At 34.8% G+C, this 24,936-nt stretch overlaps 1 protein-coding gene across 2 annotated transcripts in view; it reads right to left on the reverse strand.

Annotated features, from left to right (window-relative positions):
• The window catches only part of Trim24 (tripartite motif containing 24), a 102,706-nt gene that overhangs the window by 44,033 nt on the left and 33,737 nt on the right, over positions 1-24,936 (reverse strand). For both annotated transcript variants that reach the window (XM_015493789.2, XM_015493790.2), the window contains exons 3-6: positions 19,590-19,708; positions 11,333-11,480; positions 6,769-6,901; positions 1,940-2,056 (exon numbers count right to left, since the gene is read on the reverse strand). In XM_015493789.2, coding sequence (XP_015349275.1) covers positions 1,940-2,056; positions 6,769-6,901; positions 11,333-11,480; positions 19,590-19,708 — 517 coding nt within the window. The remainder of the gene's footprint in view (positions 1-1,939; positions 2,057-6,768; positions 6,902-11,332; positions 11,481-19,589; positions 19,709-24,936) is intronic.

Consider the following 24,936-nt stretch of genomic DNA (forward strand, 5'->3'; position numbering starts at 1 on the left):
TTTAAATCTTTCTGATGGTAGAATGTATAAATAAGGGGAAAACAGACATGTTTACAAACACATAAAAATGAGTTAATAGCAAAATTAGTGTGGTAATTTAATCCTTCTAAAATCAGATAGGCTATAAAGAAATGCAAGTAATCAATACATTAATAATGAAGATTCTTTAAATTTTTACATTTCAGAAGCTAACATCTTGACATATAAGAATGCTATTATTTTGTTAAAAAACAGAATTGCATAAATCACTAAAAAAGAAAACAAGTAAAAACATATTTGAAGAACTCACACTACCTGATTTCATGACATTATAAAAATGAAAGTTGAGTATTGGCAAAAAAGAAAAAAAGAAAACACAATCAATGGAACAGAGCACAGTTAAGAAATAACCCCACACTTACATGGTTAATTGATTTTCCACAAAGGTGCCAAGGCAATTCAATAGAGATAGGGTAGTCTTTTCAACAAATGATGTTGGAAGAATGGACCACCACATGTTTAAAAAAAAAGAAAGGTATCCTGACCCATAGCTCATAACATAGACACAGTGGAAGAGATAGAAAAAAGTCAAAAGGGTAAATCGCAGTAAGGGTAGATCTTTTACTAAATTATTTTATATGACTACTTTTTGCCACTAGATGGTAGAAATGTCTATAATTATCTCCCCTGGTTCGTTTAGTAAATGTTCATTATAAATTTTCAGTTACTCAGAATCAAAAATTTAAAAACCTACTAATATTATCCTGATTAGAACAGTATATTCTAAAGCACTTTTAGAAAAAAGAACTACTCTTTGGTTAAAGAGTTGTTACATGAAAAGAGAAAGGTTAAAGAAAAAAGAGCTGATAAAGAAGAGTAAGAAAAACTAAAAAAAGACTCACAATATAAAACAATGTATATAATATATAATAATTATGTAATAATAATACTGGAACATCAAGAAAAGAAAAGTCATATTTAAGAATCTCTTTTAAAGAAATCTGATAATACATTAAATTACCTAAAAAAATTTTCCAAATGCTCCTCCACCCTTAACTATGTTCCAAATGATAAGAATGACAGAAAATTATGATGAGTCTTGAGCAAGATGAACCCCAAAGGCTGACACAATTTTCCCAGTGAACAATATTCAAAGCCCCTGCCAGGCCTCTTTTGTTCGGGTTCTTTCCATTTGGCATTTCTTGACCTATTTAGGCAGTGGCATGTTACTTTTGTATGTTAAACAACAAAAGAAAGAGGACATGGGATTTCACAAGTGTGTTAAAGTGTTAATTAAATGTCATTACATGCCCTACATGGGATTTAAAAAAAAAAAAAAGCGGTGAGACAACCCCCTTTCTTACAAAGAGTTAGTTGTTTGCTACCCAATTGCTAAATTCTAAGATATAAGCCTTTGGACATTTGATTTCCTTCTTTGGAGGATAAAAGGTATAACAAGTAATACCTAGAAACTGTCTGCATATTGTATTAGACAAGGAATAAAAAGGTATGTTTAACAATCCCTGTCTTAGTGTCCTAAAATTTCTACCCCTTTGCAATGAAAGATCATAGCCTTAGGGGAGGGCATCCCAAATTTTAGCAAACCTTAAAACAGCAATTAAGTATATAATCAACTATTTAAATATTTTATAATGCTGGAAAAATAGTTGATTTTGTTTTTAAATCTTGGCATATCTTTAAATTGGAAAATACCAAATAATTATAAATTATTAATACCTACCAGATATATAAGTTATTACTACTTATTTTAATAACACATTAGTTTAAAAAAATTCATAGATGAAAAAAATGCTTTCTAACCCAAAGTTTCCAGAAAAAAATTGAGTCATCTGATAGCTTACTAATTGCTTCACAATGAGTTAAGAAAAATGTTCTCTTAAATGTGAATACACTTAACATATAAAAATGATTTAGTATAATACCATAAGTACAAATTTACCTGTTTTGGATCTGATTTCCTGTGTATTTAATGTATTTTGTTTTTTCCATCAGTTTGGTGATTAGTGTATCTATGATCACTTTCTGATTTTGAAAAGCTTCTTCTATAAATTGATATCTGAAGAAATAAGTAAATAGGCAAATTATTTCAAACAAATATATGTATAAAATGAGGGGAAGTCCAAATGTAAAAAAAAAAATGAGTAATAAAAAATTAAGATTATAAAGGATATAAACAATAATCTTTAAAAAGTACCAAACACAACCCTGTAAGGCAGGTTTTCCCCTTTCTCTCATATTATTCCTTAAGAAGGATATTGAAAGATAATGTTTATGGACATTCTTAAAATTAAGTTTAAGAAAGATACACATCCATCACTAATAGTTTTAAAGGCTTACAGAGCACATTGGGCAGATCTGGCAAAAAATAAGATTTATTAACTATTAACTATTTCATCATTTAACAGTTCTGAAAGTTTCTTTCTAATGATGGATTTAGCTATAAAACTTAAGGCTTGGTTGATACATACTATTTTTTACTATAATTTAGATAAAAATATTTTCTAATATCTGTTAGGATTTCTTTGGTGATTTAGTTAATTATTAATGATTTATTCTGAAGTAATTTCAAAATGAAATATGTAAGAGTTCAAAGATTTATTTTTCAAATTTTGCCCTTTAGCCACATAATTCAGTGTGCGTTTCCTAAAAACAAGAATGTTCTCTTATTTAATAATAGTAGTTATTAAATTCAAGAAAACTGATGTTCGTAAGTCATGTACCCTTTTAGACTTTATCCCATATATGTCATTTGTCTCAGTATCTTCTAGACCTTTTTCTTTCTAGGATACTCCATGATCATTTATCAGAACATTTAATTTTCATATTCCATTTCTTCTCTTCCAAAAGTACAGTTTTTTCCTCTTCTACTGTTGTTTTCTAGATTAATTCTATTGGGTTATACAAGTTATTTTGCAGGATTTCAATCCTTTGAAATTTAATACTTTGCTTAGTAATATGGTCAATTAAAATTTTTTCTTTGTATGTTTGAAAAGAATGTGTATTACTCAGTATAGTTTTCATAATCTCCATAACTTCATTTGCTAATTCTGTTATTATAATCTTACTGACATGTTCTTTATTGATTTTTAGTCTTATTTTGTCAATTATGTATTTAATATACTTTGGAACATATATTAAAATTTTCCACTCTGTGTACTTACCAGTTTAAAGTTCTGTCATTTTAAGTTTATGATGCATATAAATTTAGAGCTGTTGTATCTTTTAAATTAAGCCTTTTATCTTCATAAAGCTTCCCTTTTAATCTAAAATAATATATTTTGTCTGCTACTTCAGCTTGCCTTTGGTTAGCATCTGTATGACATATCTTTTCCTATTAATCTTTTTATTTGCTCAGGATTTAGATATTTCTCATAAAAAGCACATAGCAGGAGCATCTGAGGATGTAGCTCCTTAAGGCCCCGAGTTTGACCCCCAGTGCCATAAAAAAACAAAATAGCGGATTTTTCTATTTTGTTTCTTATCTAGACTGAAATTGTTTGATAATTTGGAACATTTTATGCATTAAGATTTGATATAAGTATGAATGTATCTGCAGATGTACCAATTACCAAGACCTTATTTGAACCCACTTAATCTTTGTTGCTTTGTCTTACTTTGGTAGCCTAGTTTAGACTGATGGATTACTCTATAACCTTGGACCCCTTCATATATTTTTTACTATTCTTCTAGTGACTATCCTAGACATTACAAAATGTATATCTAAACTTACCATCATCTAATATTAATCCGTACTTTTTACATTTTTCCTAGACTCCATGTCTCCTAACATGTCTGCGTAACACACGATACACACATATACCATAAACCAAGACATTGTTTCCTAGGTCAATATTCATTTAGCTTTACTCATATCTATTACTTTTTTCTTTGTGCATCTCCTACTGTTATTTATTTACCTAAAGGGGTACTTTAGTGAGGGTTTACTAGAGATAGATTCTCTAAGTGTATTTAGTATGAAAATATGAAAATATCTCATTCATTTTTAAAAAAATATGCACACTGGGGATAGAACTTGAGATTTGCAGTAATTCTTTCTATAGTTTAAAAATGTTAGTTTCTTTCTTTTTTTAATATTTATTTAGTTGTAGATGAACACATAGTAATCTTGATTTATTGTTTATGTGGTGCTGAAGATCGAATCCAGTTCCTCACACATGCAAGGCAAGCACTTTACCACTGAGCTACAGCCCTAGCCCAAAAGTATTACTTTCTTAACAATCCTGCTGGGTATTGTAGGACTTCTTGAATATGAACTAGATGTCTTTCATGAGTACTTGCAAGTTCTCAGCCATTTCCTTATTTTCTCAAGTACTGCTTCTTTCCCATTCTTTTCTTTCCTACTTGGATTGCAATTACATCCATATTGAAAACTTTCTTCTATGTTTCATTCTTTTGTTTACCAAGCTTCATTCTAGATATTTTCTTTTTTTTTAAATTTTTTAATTAATTAATTAATTAATTTATTTTTTTTTATTGGTTGTTCAAAACATTACAAAGCTCTTGACGTATCATATTTCATACATTAGATTCAAGTTGGTTATGAACTCCCAATTTTACCCCAAATACAGATTGCAGAATCACATCAGTTACACATCCACATTTTTACATAATGCCCTATTAGTAACTGTTGTATTCTGCTACCTTTCCTATCCTCTACTATCCCCCCTCCCTCCCCTCCCATCTTCTCTCTCTACCCCATCCACTGTAATTCATTTCTCTCCTTGTTTATTTTCCCATTCCCCTCACAACCTCTTATATGTAATTTTGTATAACAATGAGGGACTCCCTCCATTACCATGCAATTTCCCTTTTCTCTCCCTTTCCATCCCACCTCATGTATCTGTTTAATGTTAATCTTTTCTTCCTGCTCTTCCTCCCTGCTCTGTTCTTAGTTGCTCTCATTATATCAAAGAAGACATTTGGTATTTGTTTTTTAGGGATTGGCTAGCTTCACTAAGCATGATCTGCTCTAGTGCCATCCATTTCCCTGCAAATTCTATGATTTTGTCATTTTTTAGTGCTGCGTAATACTCCATGGTGTATAAATGCCACATTTTTTTTTATCCATTCATCTATTGAAGGGCATCTGGGTTGGTTCCACAGTCTAGCAATTGTGAATTGTGCTGCTATGAACATTGATCTAGATATTTTCTTAATTTTTAGTTCAAAAATTCTCATTTCCTGCTATGTCAAATCTGCTGTTCAAACTTCTATTGAATTAATTTCAGTTGCTGTAATTTTCTGTTCTATACTTTCCATTTTGCTTTCTTTTTATAGTTTTTAATTTTAATTTTTATTCTAATTTGTTATATATGACAGCAGAATGCATTACAATCCGTATTACACATATAGAGCATAATTTTTCATATCTCTGGCTATATACAAAGTATATTCACACCACTCGTGTCTTCATACATGTATTTAGGGTAATGATGTCCATCTCATTCCACCATCTTTTATACACCCCTGAAATACTACACCCAAACTTTCCATTTTGTCTTTTACCATGTTGAACATATGATGCAGAACTGTGGGTCTTTTTATTCTTTGTTATATCTACTAGGTTTCATTTACAATGTCTAATCAAACATACCTGGCTATTTCTAACTATATACAGAATAACATTTTATAAAATTCACTACCCAAATAAGTTTTAAGCCTAGAATATTTTCCTTTTCTACAGAGGATTCACATTTGATTCTGACAGGTGCTTTGGGACATCACAGTAAGAATTCATATTAATTTAATGCGAGGTACTGCTCACTAGCTAATTGATCATTACTATAAGGGTCCCAACTCAAGGCAAGAGGAAGCTTTTACTCCTTATGAACCTGAACTCAAATCCCTCACTTCTCAGCCCTGAGAGTATATTAAAATTATTCCTCAACCTCTAGGCAAATATCTCAAGAGGTAAAAAAGTCTCTGCAATTCTCTGCCCCTATTTTCAACCAAATCCTGATACAATAATTCTTTACTACTTGATTATATCTGAAATTTCTTATAGATAATTTCTGGATTTTACCCAGCTTTTCTCCTGATCTTCATTGGTATGCTTGCTCCAAATTATCCAGACTTCCATTATGGGAAATTTGGACCATTATAGGCAACTATACATGTGTCAACTAATCTGAATGTTACTGCCCAAATCAGTGGTTGCTAACTCAAGTGCCTATGGAGGTTAGATGTAAAAGTAAGCTTTGGTAAGATCTACAATGAACCAGAAATGGCATGTCTTATTCTGAAGAGCATTAAAGTTAATTCCAGCTAAATGCTGGCGTGAAAGTATATGAACTTAGGGCTACAACAGTTATTTCTTAAATGAAACCAGAAATCTAGATTTATTTTTTAAATAGAAAATATCCTAATTTTATAACACCTATAACTAATTTCACATGTTCTAAAACAGAGTCTGAACTAGAGTTTCTCACTCAGGGTGATTGTGTTACATAGGATATTTGGTAATATCTAGAGATATTTTTAAATTGTCATGACTAGGGAAGGATGTGGGGTGCAGTGGCAACTAATTGTTAGAGGTCAAGGATGTTTGCTGCTAAACCCCACACAATGTATGACATTCCCCAAAACAAAGAATTATCTAGCTCAAAATGCCAATAATGCCAAAGTGGATAAGCTATGGTACAGGCCAGCATACCACTTTGCAGACTGCCATTTAGCTGAGGTGACAGCAGTTCTCAAGTCCATATAGAACTTTATTATAAATCTGTCCATAATGAATAGTGCTAGTACCTATGCTCCTTGTGCTCTAGCAGTTGACAGTCCCGACATGTCAGTTTGTCACACGTCTCACAATAAAGCTTCAATTGCTCCTTTTTATGAAAAGGACAAAACACTGGTCGTTGGCTGGTCACACCCACTGCCTCTGCAGAAATCATGGAAAGCAAAGAGGAAAAAAATTAACATAATTTTTTTCATACTTCATACTTACTAGATTGTCCACTTAAACTCAAATCTATAGATATGAGAGCCACAAATAATTTTTATCTATACTGTAACTACTACTAGGTATTACAGGTATATAATATTAAATATTTTCAGTATTTCTAAAAAAATATAAATGAGCTTTTCATTTTCTACAATAGAAGTTCACATTAATTCAGTAGTAAATGAAAGAGCAAAGTTGTGTAATTAAAAAGATGTTTTTTCTATGCCAAATTTGAAAGGACATTTTAAAAAATGTGATTCATAAAAATCTAATAAAAATATATAAAAGGAATAGTGAATAAGAAACCTCCCTATTTTTGCAAAATTCCTAACAAAGGATACCCATTTAGACACAAATAATCTTAAGTGTTTTTACTATTACACTACAGTTACTCTAGTGAATTTTTATTAGTTTTTTAATGTGGGGATAAAACTGAGAAATTCTTATGTAATAATTTTAAGTGGAAAAATCAAGAATACAAATGACTATTCTGGTTGATCAAACAGTAATACCAGTTATCTCACCAATAATCAAAGGTAAAACTCCAAACATTTCACAAATAATCCCACTTTCAGAGACAACTATTCTTAATAACCTAGAATGTATTACTCTGGTTGTTTTGGGGTATATAGAACCCTATGTAATATAGTACAGTGTTATAGCTTAGATATTAGGTACCCCCCAAAAAAAGTTTATGTGTGAGATGATGCAACAAAGTTTGTAGGTAAAATGAGATTAATGTACTTTATCAGTGCATTAATCCCCTAATAGGGACTAACTGAATAGTAACTATAGGCAAGTAGGGTATGGCTAGAAGAGATGGGTCATTGGGGGCATGTCTTTGGGGGATTTAGTTTAGGTAAGTGTAGTGTCTCTTTGCTTCCTAGTGTGATGTTCGGAGCTGTTTTCTGTCGCACACATCCACCTTGATATTCTACCTTACCTCAGGCCCTGAGGAATGGAGTTGGCTGCCTATGGACTGAGCCCTCTGCAACCATAAGCCCCCAAATAAATTCTTCTTCCTCTAAAATTGTTTTTGTTGCGCCTTTTGGTCACAGCAGCTAAAAAGCTGACTAAAACATGCAGTGTTTTGTTTTATAAAATAAAAAAATGCGCTGGGCATGGTGGTACACATCTGTAATTCCAGCTCCCTGGAAAGCTACGGCAGGAGAATTGCAAACCCAGCATAGTGAGATCCAGTCTCAAAATAAAAGTAAAAAGGACTGGAGATGTAGCTCATTGTTAGAGCAGCCCTGAATTCAATCCCCAGTACCTCCCCCTCAAAATAGGGCAGGGGAGAGAGGATATAAAATTTAGTGACATGACACACATTGTTATGTAAGATATTCTTTTTCTCCCTTAACTCTTAGATACCTTTCTGTGTAAGTAAATAAGAATGAGGTAGATGTATTTATTAATTGTATAACATTCCATCAAATGGGCAAACCATGTGCTAGTGCAAGGTCCTCATTTCTCAATATCGTATGAAAATGCTGAAAAACACATACAGAGCAATAAATCACTTGAGTGTTTCCATAAAATAAATTCCTAGTGCTAAAATTGTTAGGTCAAAGGGTAATTTTAGATAGAAATAACTAAATGACCCCCTCAAAATAGAACCAATTTATATAGAGAGGGTATTTTCTATATTTTTATGGAGTAGAGAATATTGGTAGGGGATATTCTCCATATTTTTAAATCGTGCCAATAGATGAGAAAGGGAGAGAGAAAAATAGCAACATTTTAGGATAAATTTCTTTAACAACTGAAGTTGAATAACTTCAGTCATCAGCCATTTATATTTCTTTTAAAAATTTTTGTTGGCTGGGGGGCTGGACTTATGGCTCAGTGGTAGAGCACTTGTGAGGCATTGGGTTTGATTCTCAGCACTGCATATAAACAAATAAAATAAAGGTCCATTGATAACTAAAAAATATTTTTAAAAAAGTTGTTGGCTGGACTGGGGATATAGCTGAGACAGCACTTACCCAGAATGCAAGAGACCTGAGGTTTGACCTCAGCATTTACAAAAAAAGGAAGAACTGTCTGCTAATAACTCCTACAAATTTTCTTTCCAATTTGCTTTCTTGTTGACTTGCATACGAACTTAGTAAATTGCCTGCCTAAGATCTTCAAACATTTTTCCCAGTTTAACTTCTCTTAAGGTGTTGTTTTTCTAAACAGATATATTTAATGGTTTCAGTTTTTAAGAAACTATCTACAAAGTCTATAGTTATAAAAAATGTTTGTTTTTCCTTTCATGATATACCTTTTAAGGTTTTCATTTTGTATTTAAATCTTTGATTCACTAAAAATTTATTTTGATATACTTCTAAATCCTTAAAAAATCCTTTTGTGTATACTAGCAAAGAGAATGAATTAAAAGATTCACATTTTCATGATCATAATCCAATAAGTTAAAAATAGAAACTAATAAAACCAAAACACTAAGAAAATTATTTTGTTCTTTTAAAGAATTCTTAGATTCATAATAATCACAATGTTAAACAACTTCTTTTTGCATTTAACATACATCACGGACATTTATAGACCTACCAAAGTAGTTTTGAAAACAAGCAAACACAAAAATTCATGTATCTTCAATTGCTTGGTAACTATACATGCAGGATATTTTAAAAATGGCAGAAATCAAAGTGGTAAAGTATAACTCAAACTTTAAGCACTTGTATTTATAAGTAAGCAAAGGAAAATGAGGGCCAAGTATATATCTCAACAAAGTTAGTCCTAGAATTTAATATAAAACTAAGGTCATCTAAGAGAATTGTGATTGATGAACTAAAAAATATAAAACAGGTTAATTAGATAAAATATAATCTGTCAGGTGTGGTGGGGCACACCTGTAATCCCAGCGGCTCATGAGGATGAGGCAGAAAGATCACCAGTACAAAGCCAGCCTCAGCAACTCAGTGAGATCTTGAGCAACTCAGAGAGACCCTGTCTCAAAATAAAACATAAAAAGGGCTGGGGATGTGGCTCAGTGGTTAAGTGCTCTGGGTTCAATCCCTAGTATCAACGACTATAACAACAATAGTCTCCTGAGTAGCTGAGATTACAAGCGTGTACCACCATGTGCAGCTTTCTAATTCTTAGTTACAGCTCTTCCTGCATCTCAGTGGCTAGTCCCTAACCAACTAACACTCTATCACCCTATCAACCAACACTATTTCTTTTCTTTATCCAGTTAAAATTTAAAAATCCTTCAAAATGTCATCACAATGTATCTCTTACACTGTCCAGCTAAACCCAAACTCTACATGCATCCAACCCTTCTCTATACCCACATCTAAACTGCTAAAATCTGTTGAGGAAATTTTATGGCCCACTATCAAATGTAACCTCGATGCCATGAAGAAAATCTTCTGTTTCCATAGATGCAGCTCTTTCAATTGGAGTTATCTAGCCTCCAACCTAAATCCCCAAATCTGAGGTTGTTAGTCCTTTCATGTACTAACAATAGCACTTGGTAGGCCAAACTACAATTGTTTATTTTGCTATAGTCTTATTATACTATAAAGTTCTAGAGTGCAGGAAATATATATCTTCTTTCATTTTCGTTCCTAGCCAAGTTCCCAGAATACAGAGTAGGCATGCAAATTTGTACTAGTTCACTTGCAGAATAAAAAGCAGCAAAACAAATTTTAAATAAAAATATAATAATGAGCCATAAAAAGGAATTAAGTTCTGAGACACTATGAAATGTATGAACCCTTAAAATATGCTAAATGAAATAAGCCAGATACCAAAGGAAATAGATAATGGTTATGGCTGCATAGCATTGTAAATGTAATTAATGCTGCTGGATTGTATATTTAAAAATATTTTAAAAGATAAATTTTAAGTTACAAATATTTTACTAAAATAAAACATCTATTTCAGTGAATGTTACTTTAAAAGTTTACAACACAAAAAAACCTCAAAAACCATAATTACATAAAAATCAAAGCTTCTTTGGCTATCTGTATATCATGAAAATATCACAAAGCAGGTTTACTACCAAAATATTAGAAGGAAGAGAGCTATAAATGTTTAGGTCCATTCCTTATCACTTTAGAGATGAGAAAATAAGAAAACCCAACTTTTTAAATTTTCATTTGCTCCATATTCATACCAAATTAAGATAATTATACTAGCAGGAGTTTGGGAGTATGAATGTGAGGAAGGAGGATTGTATTAACTAATTCATGCTTACCAACATTTATAAGTAGTCCAATTTCAATAACAATATTGACCTCTATATTAAAAAGTAAGAGCACATTTAATGCTTACAAATGTATTCAAATAAATCAACATAAGGAAGTACATTGGGAGAGATAGGGAATGAATGAACAAAGGGAACTGATTTATTACCTGGAGATACTTCCTCTTTCTGTCTGACAGTGTGATCTTTTGTGAACTTCACTCTCTGATGAGCTCTAATACATGTCTTGCACAGCCATTCAACACACTCTACACAAAACCCATTAGCTTCAGCATTGTCTTCACAGCTTGTACACACCTGATGATAAAGCAAGCATGTCACATAAATCTTTGAGAAAAATGAAAAGTTGCTCATCTACTAGTTAAACATAAATGATACACCAACCAAACTAGACTCAGGTTTTTTTTTCCTTTTTAAAAAAATTGTTCATTTTTAGTTATACATGACCGTAGAATGTATTTTGACATGTCATACATATATAGAGTGTAACTTCCCATTCTTGTGGTTGTACATAATGTGGAGTTACAATGGTTGTGTATTCATATATGAACATAGGGAAGTTATGTCTTATTCGTTCTATTGTCTTTCCTGTTCCCAACAGTGTTTGCAAATTTAAATTGACATTATGTAATGAATTATATGCATACGATATGGAAACATTAAACATAGGTAAGTGTTGTTATATTTTCTCCTTAGTTTAATATACTAAATATTCCAGGCACTGTACTAGGTGTTGGAATAGAAGAATTAGGAAAAGCAAATACAGTCCCTGCCTACAGTCTCACAGGTTAGAATCTCATCCCCCCCAACATACACACCTATTAACTAAGTGCTCTTGGGCACAATATACTACTTATTTCTAAAATGAGGGTGGTAACTGAATTTACAGAGTAGCTGTAAAGATCACAAGTATATCTGTGAAGCAAGCATACATTGCTGGAATAATCACACTCATATAAAACTATTTAAAATTGTCATAAAGAAAATATATGAGAAATTATAAGAGTATCTGATGGAGAAACTGTTCTCATTGAATTACATTTGGAAGTCTGAAGAAAACAACAGGAAGGAGTATCCAGAGAAAGCTTTTCCTAAAAAGATCCTATTACATCAAGATATGAAAGTTGAAAAGTCTTCTAGGAAGACAAAAGAACATGAACAAAAGACTGTAGACAAGAAGAATATAGCAAATTCAAAGAACTAAAAGAAAGCAAGTATGACTCAAGTACAGAGATCAAGGGATAACTGGCAAGAGGAGGAGCTAGTGGTGAGGCAGGATAGGGCCAGATTAAGCAGGTCACATGATAATGTTGGTCTTTGGAGAAGTCTATTGAAAGCTTTTTAAGTAAGAAAGTAGAATGGCCATATCTTACATTTTAAAGTCAATATTGCTGTGAGGTGGAGAAAAGATTAGAAAAGGAACATTTCTGCATAAAGATAAACTAGGAGGTTTTGCAGTGATGCAGGTGAGGGGTGGCAGAAAGAAATGGAGATGAGAAGAGAATGGGTGTGAGGGAAAGTTAGAAAGTAAAACTGGTTTGGATGATGCATTGGGTATGTGAGGTAAAGACGAGATAGCATTTATGTTTCTAACTTGTGTAACTGTACCAATGTCTGGGTAGGGTACAGATATTAAGGTCAAACAACATATAAGCAGTTCTCATTATCTTATTTGTGGTTAGGAAGAAAAAAATATTTTTTCTTCACTCAGGGGTTACCAAATTCCAAATACCTGAATAATTTCCAAATAGCAAAATCTCAGCTGTTATCACCTTTAAAATGTCTAGCATTGTTTGACACCACAAATGCCTACTTACTAAAAATCAAGTGATTTTAAATGATTTTGGATTCCGTAATATCTGCCAATCCTCTTTTTTCCCTGAATGCCCCGCTAGATCCCATCTACTACTGTTTTCCCTCTGATTCTGTACATAAGTCTTTAATCTGCAGACTGATCACATCTACTTACCTTCAACTACCACCTCCACAAAGATGTCACCTAAAATATAATCTCCAGAAAGGCTACAAAATTAATGTGGAATGTGTATATACACTGATCAGAAGAAATTTCTTATACATTATGCAAATACTTTTAAAAGCAGGAAAAGTATGTAAATACTTATATTTAAGAAAAATGCAATGAAGTGGATTTTTTTATTTAACAAGTACAGGCTAGGCACGGTGGCACACACCTGTAATCCCAGTGGCTTGGGAAGCTGAGGCAGGAGGATTGAGAGTTCAAAGTCAGCCTCAGCAAAATTGAGGCACTAAGCAACTCAGTGAGACCCTGTCTCTAAATAAAATACATAATAGGACCAGGGATGTGGCTCAGTGGTCCAGAGCCCTTAAATTCAATCCCCGGTCAACACCCCCCCCCCCAGTAATATATCATATGGTATTAAAAACAAAAGGATATCAACACCTGCCTCTGTGGGGCCCAGGCGCACCAGTGGCCTAGGTCCACCCATTTCCCTGTGGGGCAGACACTCGCTGGAGCCTAGCCTCTGGTGCAGAACCGCCCCTTCTGACCAATGGACTAAGGCGGGAGCTGAGATCCAGCCCAGACCACCAACTCCAGCCCACTCAAGATCCAGGTTCTCCATAGGCCCAGTTCACCCTTCCCCCAGTGGGGCAGACACCTTCAGAGCCTAGCCTTTGGAGCAGGACTGTCCCTTCCGATCACCACACTACCTTGGGAGGTAGAGCCTAGCAGCCCAGATCCACCGAAACCAGCCTCTGCAGGGCCCAGGTGCACAGCAGGCCTGGTCCACCCCTTTCCTGGTGGGGCAGACACTTGCCAGAGCCTAGCCTCTGGCACAGGATCGCCTTTCCGACCAGCAAACTACCACTGGGGGTCAAGCCCAGTGGCCCAGATACACCCACTCCAACTTACGCAGGTCCCATATCCAAGATGCAGTAGCATCCACTGAGGGACACCATCAGGGTCTGGAAGCCCAACATCACGGTGAGGTACAGACAATCTGTACGGGTACTACAAGAATATAGGGGAGAAACTGTAATATCTCAGATCCACACTGTAAGAAAGGAAGACACATAGACACCATGAAAAAACAAGGGAGGAAAGTGCCCCAAACAAACCAGGACGCTATAATAACAACCCATGGACAGTGCAAAGTTGATGAAATGTCAGAGAAGGAGTTCAGAAGGTTCATAATTAAATGATCTGTGAATTAAACAATGACCTAAATGAGCAAATACAAGCAAAAATGGATCACTCCAACAATGAGATAAGGGAGCAAATACTGGTAGCAAAAGATTACTGAGAGAGAGAGAGAGAGAGAGAGAGAGAGAGAGAGAGAGAGACCCTGAAAACAACAACAAAAAACCCAAACAAACCAGAAATCCTTGAAATGAAGGATACAATAAATCAAATAAAAAACTCAATTGAAAGCATAACCTACAGACTAGATCACTTGGAAGAAAGAACATCAGATAATGATGACACAGTATACAATCTGGAAAATAAAGTTGATCAGTGAAGAAAGTTAGAAACCCTGGACAGAATATCCAAGAATTATGGGACAACATTAAAAAACCAAATCTATTTTTTATTGGGATAGAGGAAGGCACAGAGCTTCAAACCAAAGGAATGCATAATCTCTTCAATGAGATAATATCAGAAAATTTCCCAAGCATGAAGAACAAATTGGAAAAACAAATACAAGAGGCTTAGAGGACACCGAATGTACAAAATTACAACAGATCTACACCAAGGCACATTATAATGAAAATGCCTACCATACAGAATAAGGATAGAATTTTAAAGGCTGCTAGAAAGAGGAATCAGATCACATATATGGGAAGAAGAATTTGTATCTCAGCAGATTTTGCAACCCAGACCCTCAAAGCCAGGATATAGTGGAAAACATATATCAAGCTCTGAAAGAAAATGGATGCCAATCAAGAATCTTATATCCAGCAAAATTAAGCTTTAGATTTGATGATGAAATAAAAACCTACCATGATAAACAAAAGTTAAAAGAATTTACAACTAGAAAGCCTGCACTACAGAACACCCTCAGCAAAATATTCCAAGAAGAGGAAATGAAAAACAGTGATGAAAATCAGCAGAGGGAGGGATTACACTAAAGGAAAATCTAGTCAGAGGAGAAACCAAGTCAGTTAAATACCAAAAATAAATAAAAGTGGCTGGGAATAAAAATCATGTGTTAATAATAACCCTGGAATGTTAACGGTACAAAGTCACCAATCAAAAGATTGGATTAAAAAAACAAAAAACAAAAAACAATATACTGCCTACAAGAGACTCATAGAAAAAGACATTCAGACTGGAGGTGAAGGGTTGGAAAAAATCATACCATTCACATGGACTGCGGAAGAATGTAAGGGTTTCCATCCTCATACCAAATAAAGTAGACTTCAAACTAAACTCAATCAAAAAGGATAAAGAAGGTCACTACATACTGCTCAAGGGAATCATACACCAACAAAACTTAGCAATTATAAATATATATGCCCCAAACAATAGAGCATCTATGTTCATCAAACAAACCCTTCTCAATTTCAAGAGTCAAATAGACCACAACACAATAATTTTGGGTGACTTTAACACACCTCTTTCATCACTAGATAGATCTTCCAAAAAAAAGCTGAACAAAGAAACTACAGAACTCAAAAATACGATCAATAACTTAGACTTAACCAACATATATAGAATATTCCAACCTTCAACGAGAGAATATACTTTTATCTCAGCAGCACATGGATCCTTCTTTAAAAGTAGAGATACTACCCTGCATTCTATCAGATCATAATGGAATGAAATTAGAAATCAATGATAAAATAAGAAATAAAATCCACTCCAACACCTGGAAACTAAATAATATGCTACTGAATGAACATTGGGTTACAGAAGACATCAAGGAGGATTTAAAAAGTTCTTAGGGGTGAATGAGAAGACAGATACAACATATTGAAATCTCTGGGATACTATGAAAGCAGTTCTAAGAGGAAAGTTCATTGCATGGAGTTCATTCCTTAAAAGAAGAAAAAGTCAATAAATGACCTCATACTACATCTCAAAGCCCTAGAAAAAGAAGAACAAATCAACACCCAAAGTAGCAGAAGACAGAATAAAATAGAAAATATTGAAGGCATCAAGAAATTTCTAGAGTCATATAATTTGCCCAAATTGAATCAGGATGATATACACAATTTAAACAGATCAATTTCAAGTGATGAGATACCAGGCACCATCAAAAGTCTACCAACCAGGAAAAGCCTTGGACCAGACGGATACACAGCTGAGTTCTACCAGACCTTTAAAGAAGAACTAATACCAACACTCTCCAATTTATTTCAGGAAATAGAAAAAGAGGGAGTACTTACAAACTCAATCTCTCAGGCCAATATCACTCTGATTCCTAAACCAGGCAAAGACACATCAAAGAAAGAAGAAGACTTCAGACCAATATCTCTAATGAACAGAGATGCAAACATTCTCAATAACATTCTGGCAAATCGAATACAAAAACATATCAAAAAGATCGTGCACCATGATCAAGTGGGATTCATCCTACTTGAAATCAATAAATGTAATTCATCATATCAATAGACTCAAATATAAGAATCATATGATCATCCCAATAGATGCAGAAAAAGCATTTGACAAAATACAGCACCTTTACATGTTTTTTTTTTTTTAAGAGAGAGTGAGAGAGAGGGAGAGAGAGAATTTTTTAATATTTATTTTTTAGTATTTGGCGGACACAACATCTTTGTTTGTATGTGGTGCTGAGGATCGAAAAACTTAAGGGATAACAGGAACATATCTCAACATTGTAAAGGCTATCTATGCTAAGCCTTAGGCCAACATCATTCTAAATGGAGAAAAATTGAAGGCATTCCCTCTAAAAACTGGAACAAGACAGGGATGCCCTCTTTCACCACCTCTATTTAACATAATTCTTTTGAAACACTGGCCAGAGAGATTAGACCAAGGAAATTAAAGGGATACACATAGGAAAAGAAGAACTCAAATTGGCACTATTTGCTCTTGATATGATTCTATACCAGGAACCCTAAAAGTTCCACCAGAAAACTTCTTGAACTAGTAAAACGAATTCAGCAAAGTAGCAGGATATAAAATAAACACCCATTTAAAAAAAAAAAAGGAATTTCTGTGTACCAGTGACAAATCCTCAGAAAGGGAAATGAGGAAAACTACCCCATTCTCAATAGCCTCAANATTAGAAGATGGCGCCGGCTTCCACTGTGGCCTGTGATAAACAACTCCTTTTATGGAGAATTGGCGCGCAATCCCTTACCACCCTATGAGAAAGATCCACGTGGCAGCTTAGGATTGGTATGCAGGAGGCTTTATTAGGCTGTGCTTGGGCGTGGCGGGCATGGGTCGCTAGAAGATGATACTTGAATCAAGGCCTGAATAAACTGCTGAAAGAAGAATCCTGTGTTGTGTTTTCCCTTGCTGGCGAGGGGTCGCGACAGTCTGCAAGGAAGTTGCAACGTCAGAAGAGGAGACTTGAGGCTTGCAGTTAGCTCTCTGCTTGTGAATTCTGTGGAACATCATTCCTGACAATGCTACTTTCCCCCAGGAGTACCAGTTCCTTCTTATAGAAATAGTCAGCTCTAGTTGGGAGTTTAACCAATACTTCTAGAACCAGTTTTCTTGCAACCTACTTCAGAGACACCAGCACCAAGGGTTTAGAGATCTGAGTTCCAAGCTGAAGACTCAGACCCAGCACCAGCCATGGTGACATTCCACAAAATCCTTCCTCTTTAAATAATGCCATCTTTTGCTTTTGTTTCCTCAGCTGCTTCCCAAAAGTTACTCCCTTGGTGAATACTTAAAGAACTTTCTTTTGATCTTTACAGAAATCAATTTTATAGCTAGTTAACAATTCATTTTAAGAATTAAAATAGTTCCTTGTTGCGCCAAGACAAATATAATATACTCGTATAATGTATAGTGGATATTTATTTTTCCTGGAGAAAATAATTATGGCCAATTTAATAAAGAACCAATGTTTCCAGAATAGAAGAGATACACATATAAAATAAAAAAGTACAACCCTATTAATTCTAAATTTGACTTAGAAATAGATAAATACTTACATTGTCTTTCTTTCTAATAAAAAGATTTGTTAGATTATTACCACGAAAGACCTAGAAAAAATGACTAACCCAATGGTGATGAGCACCCATAGGACCCATATTATGGTCTTCAAAACCAATGCCATTTTTTCTTTTTTCCCTTTGGGTGATGGAGGCTGAACCCAGGAACCGAAGCATGCTAAGCATATACTGTGCCAATGAGCTATACCCCCAACCCATTTCCATTCTTGAAAGCTGATTCACAATAATTAGAAAGTACCCGTGAAGAAAGTGCAATTTTGGCCTTTAATGAAAGTTCATATTAAGGAATAACTGTAAATACCTTTGAAACAACAAAAAGACTTTTATTTTGTGGTGTTCAAGTTAGAACTCAAGGCCTTGCACATGCTAGGCAAAAGGTCCATAACTGAGCTACATGCCTGGTACAAAAATAATTTTAATTAGTAATGGCTATGCTCATTTATAAAGTAACCCGTGCATTCCTGTACTTCCCTTTAGAAACAAAAAGCTAAAAATGAAAAAAAGATCACAGAAAATAAGCATGTGCACTAAACAAATTTCTGATAAAAACAACTAATAATCATGTTTCCCTAACCAAATTTAGTTCCTAACCAAATTTAGTTCCTCTCCAGATCTTCTGTTACAAATGAAAGGAACTGCCTAGAGGAATCACTGATGAATCATGTTCCACAAGTAGACAAATATGCCTATCTCAGTGTGGCTAACCTAACCCTAGTTACAGTACCAAGGATCTTCCTTAGGGACCTGACGTCCAGATTTAAGTGGCCAATAGAAATGTTCTATATAGGTTATGAAAGTAGGAAAGAAGATACCATTGTATCTCTAAATCCAATGCCTGGGACAATGCTACCAAATGAGGCTTTTAAAATAATACCATATAGAAAAAATAGCTTTCCTAACAAAAGCAGACTCCTCACTAATCAAAGACATGATGTATTTCATAGGTATCATTAGAACAGAAAAAAAGTGAAAAAGGAGATTGAAATTAAAATCTAATTGACAATATATATTTAAGTATAAAGAAATGAAATATTGTCAAATATAGAATAATGTTTTTCTCTGGAGAGGATGGGGAATACAGGGATGTAATCATGGGTGTCTGTGCTGTGTTTAAATTGAACCATTCATTATTATTTATATACTTAAAAATTCTATACACCTTCATAAATTAATGGTCTAAAATTTGGCTCCTTTCATTTGAGCCCTCCAGGATTTTAGGCACCTCATCAATAGCTGGCAAAAGCTCAAAGCTCAAAATTATCCACTTACCTGATTAGACTTTTCTACTGTACTGCTGGGAACCTCAGTAGTATCCTTGACAAAAAAATTATCTATGATGTGTCTCTCTGCACATTCTTGGCTGCATACTGGGCATCGAATGACTCCAACTAGGAAAGACAAAATCACATTTTAAGTTTTAATATAATATACTGAGTACTAAACAACACATCTACAATGTAACTGGGTTCTTCTACAATGTCCATTCATATAAAATTCATGCCTATTTAAGTTCATAAGCAATTCATTTTATGTATATATTTTTATTTACATATATCATACTCAAAATATTAAATGATGCTTAAATGTTCATAATTTTAAATGATATGCCCTCTCCTAAAATAGACACCCCCATTAGCTACTACATTTACTGTTTAGCAACTTCCCTGGCAGTGGTTTTAAACAGAAATGTACAGAACCACATAGATTTTTAAATGAACAAGGAACTGTGGTTCTCTTTAGACCTACAGAATCAAAATTTCTGGGAGTGGAGCACAAACATTTTGTGTTAAAACTTTGACAGGATAATATGAAACACTATTCTGTTTCCCTTTAACAAAAATGCAAATGGCATTGCTTTAGGAGAAAACAATCCTCTTCCATAATGTATAGTAAAACAATAAATAGTAAGTACATTAAAATCTAATATGAGCTTAGAAGAGCTTGCAATACATTTTAAAATATAGCATATAAGAACCAACACAGGGGCTGGGGATGTGGCTCAAGCGGTAGCGCGCTCGCCTGGCATGCGTGCGGCCCGGGTTCGATCCCCAGCACCACATACAAAACAAAGATGTTGTGTCTGCCGAAAAACTAAAAAATAAATATTAAAAATTCTCTCTCTCTCTCTCCTCTCTCTTTAAAAAAAAAAAAAAAAAGAACCAACACAGGGGCCAGCATTGTGGGTCCAATGATAGAGTGCTTGCCTAGCATGTAGGAGGTATTGGGTTCGATCCCTGGCACCACAAAAAAATAAACAAATAAAATAAAGGTATTGTGTCCATCTACAACTAAAAAATATTAAAAAAAAGAACCAACACAAAATAATTCAAAGGCCAATTTTATATCAAGTAGGAAACAAAAATTTTAATTAATAAAATTCGTTTGGGGCTAGAAATGCTGTGCAACAGTAGAGTGCAGGCCTAGTCTATGTGAGGCCCTAGATTTGATCCTCAGCACCACCAAGTAAATAAAGAATCAATCCACTTAATAACAGCAACACAAATATATTAATTAAGAATAAATTTTAAAAGATGTCTAAATATCACTGTGGAGAATGTTAAGTTATATTTGAAAGCATTTAAATGCCAGGCATGGTGGCACCTGTTACCCTAGCTACATGGGAGGCTGAGGTAAGGGGATCACATGTTTAAAGTGAGCCTGGGTAACAGCCAGACCTTCTTGGGGGCAACTGGAATGGGAATAACTGGATATGTAGCTCAGTGGTAAAGCTCCTCTGAATTCAATGTCCGATCTAAAAATCTTTTTTTAAAAAAAGTCTAAGTAGTGAAAAAAACATATTCACAATGGTAAAGATGCCAATTCTCCCTAAACATATCTATAGATTCAATGTTTTAGCAGCAATTCCAATAGAGATTTAACAGAACTTTGATCAGCTGAAATGACTACTAAATAATGAGACATACTACAAAGCTACAACAATTAAGATAGTGGGATATTTATGTAAAATAAACAAAATAGAACTGAATACACAATACCAGATCAGACCGAGTGAGAGGTCCTTACTCTTTGGGATTGTGTGTACCCCTTGTTCCACATTCCCTGTTCCTTCCTGGCTGGTGAGGCCAAGTGGTTTTGCTCTGCCAGGTACTCCCACCATGATGTGCTGCCTCACCACAGCCCACCATAAGCAATGAGGCCAACCCATCACAGGCTGAACCCTCCAAAATTTTGAGCCCAAGTGAATCTTTTAAAAAATAAACTGTTTATCTCAGGTATTTTGTTACATTAACAGAAAGCTGACTAGCCCAAAATTCACAATGAAATGTAAATTATCTTTGTTATCTTGGGGTAGGAATAAGACTTGTTAAGCAAGAAACAAAAAGGAAAAGCTTTAAAAGAAAGATTAATATAGTCAACTTTGTTATAGAACTATAGATAATCAAAATATTACTGTGTTCAAAGTAAAAAAGACAAGCCCCAAACTGGGTTCCATTATGTCAGTGATTATTTAACATATAATACTGGCCAAGAATTAACATTAAAGTTGTAAAGATGTGACAATAGACTTCACTGAAGAGAGAGGGTAATCCTTATTTTCATTATTTCTCTAGCTATGTACAGCTAAACACTCCCACTGTCCTATATAAAAACAAACATATGAAAATTATGAACAGTCAGGCATGGTGGCATGTACCTGTAATCCTAACAACTCAGGAGGCTTAGACAGGAGTATCTCAAGTTTGAGGCCAGCCTCAGCAAATTAATGAGTCCCTAAGCAACTTAATGAGACCTGGTTCAAAATAAAAAATAAAAGTGGGCTGGGGATGTGACTTAGTGGTAAAGCCCCCCTGGGTTAAATCCCCAGTATCCACCTCAAAAAAAAAAAAATGCAAACAGTAGAGAGAAGGCAGCAGATTGGCAAAAGAACTCAGGACCCAAGGAACACAGTGGTGAGTTCACTTAATTTTCTTTTATCCTTATATACTCCAAAATGGGTTATCATGACATCGGCATTCCTGAAATACCAAAAGGTACAAACTAAAAAAAAATACCCAAAAGCTACCCAAAGGGGACTGCATTGGTGCAACCACTCTGGAAAACAATATGAAGATTCCTCAGAAAACATGGAATGAAACCACTGTTTAACCCAGCTATCCCACTCCTCAGTTTATATCCAATGGACTTTAAATCAGCATACAACAGTGACACAGCCACATCAATGTTTATAGAAGCTCAATTTGCAATAGCCAAATTATGGAACCAACCTAGATACCCTTCAACTGATGAATGGATAAAGAAAATGTGGTGATATATACACAATGGAATATTACACAGCCTTAAAGAAGAATGAAATTATGGCATTTGCAGGTAAATGGATGGAGCTGAAGAATATTATGCTAAGCAAAATAAGGCAATCCCCCCAAAAAACAAAGGGTGAATGTTTTTTGTTTTTTTTCCAAATATGTGAGTGCTAATTCACAATGGCGAGTGTGTGGCTAGGGAAAATAGAGATACTTTGCATTAGGCAGAAGTAAGTGAAGAGAGGGGAGGGGTATGGGAATAGGAAGAATAGTAGAATGAATCGGAAATTGTTACCCTATGTATATATATAATTACACAAACAGTGTGATTCAATATCATTGTACAAAAGAAGAATGAGAAGTTATACTAATTTACATATGATGTGTCAAAATGCATTCTACTATCATGTATAACTAATTAGAATAAAAAATAGTATTAAAATGCAAAAAATATATACTAAGTATATATCTGTGTACAAATAAAAATACCTGTTTTAAAAACAAAAAAACAAACAAAACAAAAACTACTCAAAGGAACAGGAAAGACGCAGCCTTGCAAGATAGATTGAAAAAAATATACACAATAATCACTCCAATAATCAATAAACAGTCAAATATCACACACACACAAAAAAACCTGTGCCCGCCTTTTCCACCAGCAAAAGCCTATTGGGAAGCCTTGATTTCCACCCTGGCCAAACTGAAATCAGATGCCCCAATCACCCATAGTGTCAGAGAAGCCCCCTGGGCAGCTGGGCCTTTGATCAGCAAAGCCCCTTGTAACTGCAATGGAGACTATCTGCAGTGCCTGAGTAATAATGAAGCTATTATTGTCTACCTCCAAGCTACACTGCAGTGTAGTCAAGACTTCTATTGCCACCTATCATAACCTCCTCTTAACACCATGTCACCACTCCCTGGAAATTATTAATGGAGTACATACCAGAAGCACCCACATCCCTTCAAGGAAAGCCTAATGGAGTGTGAACTCCCACACTCTCACACTAGCAAGAAGGTGGCCCTCCTCATCCGGATGTCAATGGTGGCAGAGCAGGGAATACAGACTTCAACTACTACCTTGCAGTAGATTGGAGATAATAAATACAAGGGAAGAAGTCAATGAAATTAAAAGAGAAAAAGTTAATGAAACAAAAAGCTGGTTATTTGAAAAGCTCAACAAATCTTAGGGCTGGGAATGTAGTTCAGTGGCAGACCACTTGTCTTGCATACAAAGGCCCTAGGTTTGATCCATATCATCACAAAAAAGAAAAAAAAAAAACCTTTGGTAAGACTGAAAAAAGTTGCTGGGTGTAGTGGCACAAGCCTTGTAAGGGTCCGGCGAACGTCGGAGGAAGAGACCACCAAGAGACCGACTCATCCAACCGCAAAAGGGGGTTTATTGAAGAATCCAGCATGCTGGGGTTTCGTGCTCACTCAAGAAGGGAGAGCGGCCAAGAGCCCCAAGCAGGGGTTGAGCAGTGCTTAAATACACTTTTTGGGGAGGGCGGGGGCTTTGCATACATCAGAGCAAATCATCATGAGGCGCGGGAAAATCGAACAACAACTCTCGAACATGATTAGTACATTCATTGGAGGGAACAGGTCGGGCGGGGGTGATAGGTTAGTCCTAAAGCGGGGTACACATTTAAACTGATTGGTTTGGACCCTGAATGCCTACGTGCCAAACTGCACAGGGCCCAGGTTATTTAACAACTAAATGGTCAGGGGGAATATCTACTGGGCAGTCCTGTGAATTGTCCTAACAGCTACAGGAATTTCAGGTTTTGAGTGTAGCATAGGAACTTAACAATACCTGGTCTTTTACATTTTAACTCAGGCTTTGCAGCTTAGAAGCTTTACAATGCCTGGTCTTTAACTTCAGTTTCTTTTATCCTTTCAGCCTGTAATCCTAGTGACTCAGAGGAGACTGAGACAGGAGAATCACAAGTATGTGGCCAGCCTGGGCAACTTAGCAAGACCCTGTCTCAAAATAAATTAAAACAAACAAACAAAAAACAACCCAATAGACACAACTTGTCAGTAGGAATAATGATAAAGGGGATATCACTACAGACCACGGTAGATATCAAAAGCATAATAGAGGAATACTATATAACATTTACATATAAAAAAGTCCAACAAGTTAAATGACATGAACCAATTCCTTGAAATGCACAAACTACCATGACTCACCCAATATGAAAACAGATAATTTGAAAAGCCCTGTAACTATAGGGAAATTGAATGACTCCAAGCTTTCAATTAGGTGTAAGCCTCTTCTTACACACTTAGATGTAAGTCTTAAAAAAATACACATAGGAACTGTCTGCTGAAAACAACAGGCTATTGATACA

This window comes from Marmota marmota, unplaced genomic scaffold (genome assembly GCF_001458135.2).
Source record: "Marmota marmota marmota unplaced genomic scaffold, marMar, whole genome shotgun sequence".
In the NCBI taxonomy this organism is placed as follows: domain Eukaryota; kingdom Metazoa; phylum Chordata; class Mammalia; order Rodentia; family Sciuridae; genus Marmota; species Marmota marmota.